General features: G+C 34.0%; 1 protein-coding gene across 20 annotated transcripts; it reads left to right on the top strand.

The window, feature by feature from the left end:
* Positions 1-1,027: 1,027 nt before the first annotated feature.
* On the top strand, positions 1,028-8,293 carry LOC111887202 (putative cytochrome c biosynthesis ccmC-like mitochondrial protein). 20 transcript variants are annotated; one of them, XR_008232421.1, is made up of 13 exons: positions 1,029-2,425; positions 3,141-3,580; positions 3,908-4,002; positions 4,364-4,488; positions 4,574-4,618; positions 4,719-4,767; positions 4,859-5,430; positions 5,517-5,593; positions 5,714-5,806; positions 7,168-7,284; positions 7,384-7,418; positions 7,534-7,590; positions 7,829-8,293. XR_008232421.1 is itself a non-coding variant. In XM_052771520.1 (7 exons), the coding sequence occupies exons 4-7, from the start codon at positions 6,558-6,560 to the stop codon at positions 7,967-7,969; spliced, it is 693 nt and encodes a 230-aa protein (XP_052627480.1). In that variant the 5' UTR covers positions 5,303-5,430; positions 5,517-5,593; positions 5,714-5,806; positions 6,193-6,557; the 3' UTR covers positions 7,970-8,293. The 20 variants fall into 20 exon arrangements, 1 of the variants encoding a protein (XP_052627480.1); XR_008232423.1 differs by having other exon boundaries at positions 3,892-4,002; XR_008232428.1 differs by having other exon boundaries at positions 1,028-1,314; positions 1,428-2,425; positions 3,141-4,488.
* Positions 8,294-8,666: the final 373 nt, after the last annotated feature.

Here is an 8,666-nt window from a genome sequence, read left to right as displayed (position 1 = left end):
TCACAATAATGAAAAGTAGTAAACAAGCAACAACATCATCCATTGCATTAATAATATAATTTTAGTACAAGTGTTCTGTCAAATTATAGTAGACACTAAAGTATAATCAAAATGAAAGATGAGTCTTGAACGAGCTCCATCTTCTCTAAACCTTGCATTGGTACCTGTCTACTATTGACCTGAGGATACAAGTTATTTTGAAAGAGAGTATCAGCTTTAAAGCTGGTGAGATCATAAGTATTTTAGTGTCTTAATTTGTATGTAAGTATTTGTATGACATGTAATGAAAGACTTGAAAATGTTTTGAAAGAAAGTTCGTGTAAGTATGAAAATGTTTGTAAAACAATTGTAAACGTTTGAAAAACCCTAGAAATCCCTATGATTCCTACTAGTATAAAAGGGAGTCTTCTACCAAGACCTAACTGTTCTAAATGTAATCTTCTTCCAAGACTTAACTATTCTAAATGTAGTCTTCTACCAACACTTAACCGTTCTAAATGTAGTCTTCTACCAAGACTTAACTATGCTACTACTATTATTATTATCACAAGAATTTGTATCCTTTGGTACTAGGATACTCAAATAATTCACCTCATCGGTTATGTGAATGAGTCACAAGATAGAGGTAATAATATAAATAACCTAAGTATTATCCTTTTGTACTAGGATAACTAACAGTGTCAACTGAAGACATCCATAGATGTACATTTACCTCTGTTGCTAACAGCTGGGTGTAGGAATAGTTGGTCCCGCTACTAGAAAAATAGCCTTTTACGACGCGCAAACCACGACGCTCATTGATTTATGTTACACAAAAGAGAGTGACATTAAAAAAGTGTCATCTCTTCAAAAAAATTTAAGGATTTACGTCACGCATTATTGCGTTCCCTTAAATTAGTGTCTAAACAAAAAAAAAAAAAAAAAAAAAAAAAAAAAAAAAAAAAAAAAAAACACGAAGGGCACCTGTAATATAATGCGTGTTGTCTATGGACGTCGCTTTATAAATTTTAATGGAACGCGCGTTCCATCCCTTAATAACCAGGGGCAAAAATGAAATCTAAAAAATTAAAAACCTCGCCTTCCTTTTTTCTCCTTTCCCTCTTGCCCTAATTATCGACGCTCAAATGAAAACGAACGACTAGACGCAAAGTTGAAATTGGTCGGAGAATACGGTCTACGATGCAAGCGAGAGCTCTGGAGGATGCAATATGCACTCAGCAAAATCCATAATGTTGCGAGAATGCTTCTAACTCTTGAGGAGAAAGATCCACGAAGAATCTACAAAGGCGAAGCTCTCATGAGGAGGATAAACAAGTACGGTTTGCTGGATGAACGTTCTTCCCCTCACTGTTGAAAACTTTATTGAACGTCGTCTTCAAACCCTCATCTTCATTGAACAGACTATTTATCTTATCAAAAAATCATAGGGACCATTATCTAGGGATTTTTTCAAGGAGTGCTCTCTGCAACACACTCTACCTCAGCTCTCCTCACCTGCAAGCAACCTAAACTCACCTCTTTCGACACACCTCAACAACACCACTACAACTCATTCTCAGCCGTCGACTTACTCTGCTGACCGATGTTCTTGGTATCGCCAACTTCCTGCCTTCTGAGGCTCACCTCACCTCACCGGAGACTGCGATGAATGCTCAGGTTTACAATCCCTAGGTCCGAATAAGGTATGTTTTGTTTCAAATTTTGTGAGTTATCATAGATGAAGGATCAATTTTTTTTCGTTTCGAATTCCGTTCATTTGTCGTCAGATCTACTTCTTTATAGCGAAACAAGTACTGCATCAATTTTCTCTAATGTAAGCGATTCAAGATCTTCCCCCGGGCCACCATTTTGAGGGTTACAACGCATCATTATTTATATAAAAAAACATCTTGATTTGAATTCAACTCGTTTGAAGAGACACATTTTCTCTCTTGTCAAAAAATGGAACTACCTTTGCTTTGATATCAAATCTGGTGCTTTCCACCTCATTAAAGTACCATGTATTGCATCTGAGTATAAATATTCTAGCTTTCGTTTCCCACAACTTCTTGTTTCCAACTATGTTGTGACAATATGTATTCAACTCTTTGTATTGGTGCAAACTGGAATATAATCGTGGGCAAAGAAAACTAAAATTTTCCATTATCACGAATCCCCTTTCACTTTCCTTTCTAATCCATCCTCATCCCCATGGTAAAATCGATTCCATGTTTTTTATAATTTAGATTGTTTCAGGTTCTTTATTAGGTTGGCGAATCAGGTTCAATTTTGGGGTTAATCGGTATCTAAAAACTCTTTTCCTGATGTGAAATTGGGTTCATGGTTTTTCCATTCGTTTGTGTGTTATTTGTTGTAGACAGAAGTCCCAGCTGTTGAGTTGTCGATTACCTCTTCCAAGCTGCCAACAACCTCCTCCTAATGAAAAGTAATTTCTTTGTACCCTTGTTTTTTCATAGTATTGAGGACATCAATAATTTTGGGGAAATTCCATTTTAATTTTAGAAAATGGTCATCAGCCTCTAAGGAAATTTATGTTCGATTTTATATGTTCTAATGTTATCTCCATTTTTATATTAATGCTAGCTAATTTTATATTAATGCTAGCTAATTTTTGGGTAATTCCATTTTAAACAGTAATGCTAGCTAACATTAACATATGATTACATATTGTTGAGGTTTTTTAATTACATGCATTGAGTTCTTTTTTAATTTGGAAAGAAAGAAATATGTATCCATCCTCCATCTATTGCTGTTATTTTCAGCAAGAATGAGACGCCCATAAAGAAGTGCCAAAAATTAAGATATTATCTTTTATTGAAGAAATTTAGATTGATTTTAGGTCTGGTAATTCCTCTTTGAGGTATGTGCTTTAATTTGTTGGTAAAATTAGTACAACATTGCATACCCTGATTCAACCGCTCCAAGGAGAAATTCAAAACGACCTAAATGTATATTCCTCTTTTATCCTTGATAATTTTACTCTTTTTTCACCTTAAGATATTTCAAATGATGTAGAATATTGAACCAATTAGGGGTTGTTATTTGTTTTATGCCCTGTGTGTGTCAATTGGGTTTAAGATATCCATTTGTATGCCTAATTTTGTGAAAATACTAATACCTTTCTTATGTATCCCTTTCAGATTCTATGTTTACCCACCCACTTGATGTTAGATTGAAAAGAAAGTTTCAGCTGCACACCAACTGCTTGATGAAATGCTTGAACCATATTTCTGAAGTTTCATTTTGGTTGCTTTACTATTTAACAACAGGTTGTTGTTTGATTTCAAGGGCTGTCCATCAAATCATGCAAGTCGCTTAAATTCAAGATTGAAAGCTCTTAAACACAACTTTGGTAGCTATCATCTCCTGTGATCCAGATATAATGAAGGATTAGGCTAACATCTTAGGTCATAAATGTACACTCAGCAATAAACCCAATTTAAATGAAGAATCCTGTGTTTCTAATCAAACGGAAATTGGATTCAAGAACCTGAATGAATAGAACTCAAGTAACAAAAAAGATGCATCTTCAAAAGGCAAAGCTAATGCATTTTCACTACTTGGAAAATGTTTTAATTAGGTAAATTAGTTTTCATTATTTTTAAGTACATTTCTTTCTGGGTCTTTTTTTCATTAACATCTTCTTTATTTTCAGTTTTTTTATTTGAATTATCTTGAGATTCTACCACTTATAAAAAAAATTTCTTAAACTTCTTAAACATTACTGGCATTGCCTATATTTTCACTACTTGTATGTTGCTGTAAAATGCAAGTCGTTAAGGGTGTAAAGCTTTTGAGTACACATAGTATTTTGAATAATCATGAGTGTCATTACCTTGAAGTTAATGAAAATAATTCACCTTTTGAAAGAACCTTCTTCTATTTGTCAAGTTTCGGGTCATGGCAGGAATCCGGGAGACAGAAAGAGTATCAACAAACAAAAGAACAAACACCTACCATTGTTTCATTCTGAGAGATGGAAGTGCATCAATAAAAGACATGGTATCTAGTAAACAACCCTACCAATGAATAATTATTATCATTATAATCACTCAGTTTTAAATGTATTTAGATTTATTTTTCAAGAAAAAAGTTATCCAATTGTAGCAAATGGCATCCAAATACCACTCTACTAGAGATATAATTGGGTAACTTTTTCAAAGTAGAAACAATCAAATGACTTTCTGGAAAAAGATGGAAAGCAATAAACATAATCGAAAGTATGATAAGAAATAAATGAAAGTAGGTTGTAATTATATTTACCATCATGGATTCAATGGTAGAAACGGGAGTGGGAAGTCTGAGATAATGAACTAAAATTTTTAATTATAAAACAGTTGCAAAATTAATCTTGTGTTTGTAGTTGAATATGGAGCATTAGGTTTAGGTTATTTATATCACTACATAGCTTTGGAGGAGATTAGTTGTGCTTCATGATCAGTTAGAAGAACCTTTGGTGCCCATTCTAATCTTTGTATTGATCAATTGGTAACACCAAAAACTCTATACTTGTAAAATCATGAAAACCCTTCACACATGTTTAACTAACATAACAAGTTTGTTAATCTCGTAGGTGAGAAATGGAAGTGCTGCACAAAAGGAGAAATATTCACCCAAGGTTTTATTTAAAAAAAACTAATTGTTCAGTGAATTTCATCTTGTTTTATGTATGTTCTTTCATGAATCCATTTCAATTTCTTTTTCTTTCTTTCTTGTAGTTAATTAGTGGGGATCATGTTGGAGCTCTTGCAATGAGTGAAACTAATGGTACTTTTTATAATTTTACCGTTTTAGATTATCTTTAAGTCTCTACTTATGAATTAATTATATATATTTTTTTCTTTTTTAATATCAACAGCTGGTTCAGATGTTGTTGGAATGAAATGTAATGTTGAACGTGTTGACGGTGGTTATGTTTTAAATGGGAATAAGACGTGGTTCACCAATGGCCCAACTGCTCAAACATTAGTAATATGATCTTAACTTTTAAAATAAAATATCTTGAAATTTGAGTATATTTTAAAGATATTGACTTTGTCAAAATTAGGTGGTTTATGTTAAAACAGATGTAGCTGCTCGTTCAAAATTAGTCCAGGCAAAGCTCAAGAAAGAAAGCCTGCGAGAGTTGTCTTAATTTCAGCAGACCGGCCGTCTGCCAATACAATTATCCACGGATACTCCTTCCCATTAACCTTAGGTAATGTAGTTAGGTGAAAGACTTGTTGTCATCATTTTTCTGTTTTTATAAACTCATCCATTTTTTAGTGAACTCATATGAAAAGCACTTTTATTATCTGTCTAGTTGGGTGGGAGGCATCCGTGTGTAGAAGGACATTTATGCTAACATTGAGTTGTCTCAAATAATACTATGCCATTTGTTTTTTTCTAATTTATGGAATTATTATTTTTGGAGGTCTCCTTGCACCTACAGTAAGTTTCTTTTCCATATATAATACAAAAAATCAACACATGTACTATGTAGTTTTTCTCTAAAACTATATGAATTATGATCTCAGTTGGAGCTGAAATTGGGAATAGGAGGGACATCATATGCAGTTTTCATTTCTAGCATGCATCTTCCTATGCAGTTGAGGTATACAATATACATATTCCAATATAATAAAATTATGCAATTCAGTAAAATTAAATCCGACTGTTTATCATTTTGATTCATAAATTCAGTGATGTTGATCAGCACTTGGTGTGATTTCAGCTTTGATGGTGGTTGAAATAAACAATGTAAAACAACAGGAGCATAAAAGATGTTCTCTTGGTTGTTGGTGACTGCATGTTAGTTGGCTTACAGGTAATTTCTTTAGCAGTGATATACTGATATCCCTCGCAAGTCTCAAGGCTAGAGAGCTTACATATGTTTCATATACTGTAGTTTTCTTTAAGAGAAACTTGTGGCATCTTTTGTAAACTTTGGATTTATATCTTATTTAGATTATTCCCAAATTCCTAACAGTGGAACATAGATTCCTGAGGGAACTTCACCATTGCAAAAGAAAGTATGATAGAATCTGCCAATCTACTTTCCTTTCATAGTCCCAAGACTATATGAGTCGGATTTGTCATTTTTTGTATGCTATGTAGGCATTTTTTTCATGCATGATAGTTTTCTAAGAGAAACTTTTGACATCTTTTGGGAGCTCTCAATTTATATCTTATTAGAGTAGACTTTTTCAATAGGTACTGCTATCCCCTTGACTGAGGAGGGTGGTAATTTGCTTCCAAAAAAATGGGTCTATTCTCAGCTCTATAAAGTCCTTTTCAAATCTTTAGAAATTTATGAGGGGGGTGAAATAGTTCGAGTCACTATCAGAGTCTATATGGAACAGGATAAAAAGCTGGAGAGGCCAACCCTATCTGAAGAAGAAGAGAGAAGGGGTGGTCCGGCGGGTAGGGGGGGCTCGTCAGGGGGAGCAAATCGATAAGTCCTTCGAAAGATAGGGCTTCCCGGAGAATTTGGTGTCTTTCTATTTGGAAACAAAGGACCATAAGTCTAATTAGACACTTCGTCTTTATTGTTCCACTAGCTAGGATAAAATTATAAGATGTCCCTTGCATTATTACAACCTTCTTTTTTGATGTCAAAGACCAGAAGCTACGCGAAAATTTTCATTGGATCTCGGTTGTTCTTAACAGCGATGGCTATTCATTTAAGTCTTCGGGTAGCACCACTAGACCTTCAACAAGGTGGAAATTCTCGTATTCCTTATGTACACGTTCCTACGGCTCGGATGAGTATTCTTGTTTATATCGCTACGGCTATAAACACGTTCTTGTTCCTATTAACAAAACATCCCCTCTTTCTTCGCTCTTTCGGAACCGGTACAGAAATGGGTGCTTTTTCTACGTTGTTTACCTTAGTTACTGGGGGGTTTCGGGGAAGACCTATGTGGGGCACCTTTTCGGACATATATCCAATTATGGTGAGAACGATGTTGATGGTATAATATAATCTTTTTCTCCTCATTATCCTGGAAGACAAGATAAAGAATGTGTTTTGTATATCTATTTATAGTACATATCTTTCACATAACATAAACAACTCTTTAAATTCCATGCATCATTGACTAGATAATATTTAGGTATAGTTAGTTGTGTAGTGTTTCCATGTTACATAATTGATCAATACCTCACTAAGTTGATCATCTTTTACAGCCAATTTTGGTGTACGTGTCCAAGGTTGATGGGAAGTTCAATTTTAGCCCCATCAGTGTTAAATTTCTAACAGAAGGTGCAAAAGTTATCTTTGCACTTGTCATGCTTCTAATACAAGTATGTTCTTCATTTCTTAATTTTATTATATTTATCTTCTACTTTTGTTTTGGAGAACTTTTTTGTGACCTAAGCTTATCTTTCATCTATTTACACCAGAATATATGATGCTAACTTGTTGGCTTGGTTATTAGGTATTCTGCTCTCATTATTTGCATGTTATCTTAATTGCTTTTTAAGTTCTGAACTTATTGTAGTACTTTCTTCCCTTATTCCTTACAAGTTGCTAAATTCTTTGTTAATTTTCAGGATAAAAATCAGAAGATTGGAGAGAAGCCACTTCTTTCTGTCTCCAGCTTTGTACAGGTAAAGTTGCCAAATTTTCGTTTTTGAGTCAACATATTATGAAATGGTTAGGCTACTTCCAACAACAAAGTACTCATTGTATTCTTAATGATTCCAATTCTACTTTATGCGAGCTATAGAATGCTTAAAAGTTAAAATTTTATACCATATCTTCTAACCTATAGAATAAGTTCAGTTTTTATAAAAGCAACAACAAAGCTCATGCTCATGCCTTTATGTCTGCCATGGTTTTCTGTAGGCAACTCGCAACAATGTGCTTCTTGTTGTTCCAGCTCGCAACAAAGCATTCCTCTATGCTTTTAATTACACTCTAAATTCCTTTGCGTTTTTTGTTCGTATATTACAAACACCAATTTCTTTCAAACAACAGAAGATCTAGAGTTTAATTGGGTGATTGAAGGTGATGGATGTAAACTTGATTCTGGAACTCTCAGTCTACCAACATTAGAGTTTAATTGGGTGATTGAAGGTGATTTTGGTTCTTGAAACGAGACTTAGGATATCATATTTTGGCATGGCTAGAAACTTTGGAGGAAACGAGACTCACGCAAAAGTAAACACAGAGAGTTGTTGGCATATAGTAAGCTAGATAATGCAATTGTATATAAATGAGTTCATTTTTTTTATAACATTTACTCACTTTTGGAATAATTATTTGTATTTGACATATTAGTGAAATGAATTATCTTTGTTATTTATGGTATTTTATTTTGTATTATGAGATTTTTAAAGTATTATTTAATTTGAAAATTAGTAAATCTATAAATAATATTTTTTTAAACATTTAAAATTATGATACACAAAAATGTGTGTCATCTTCATTTATGACATGGCCTTTCTTGACAGGGGCTTTCTTGATACGCATTGCGTGTCATTAAGACGCGCGTCGTAAGGTTACGACACGCGAATGCGTGTCATCTTCCTTTATAACAGGGACCTCCTTGATACGCATTGTGTGTCGTAAATGAGCGTCGTAAATGCACGTCGTCTATAGACGACGCGCAAAAGCGCGTCGTCTCTCTTTACGACAGGGCCTTCCTTGACGCGCATTTGCGCGTCGTATGAGCCTTTTACGA

The sequence above is a fragment of the Lactuca sativa genome, chromosome 5 (assembly GCF_002870075.4).
Source record: "Lactuca sativa cultivar Salinas chromosome 5, Lsat_Salinas_v11, whole genome shotgun sequence".
NCBI lineage: Eukaryota > Viridiplantae > Streptophyta > Magnoliopsida > Asterales > Asteraceae > Lactuca > Lactuca sativa.
This window is presented reverse-complemented; position numbering and strand designations above follow the sequence as displayed.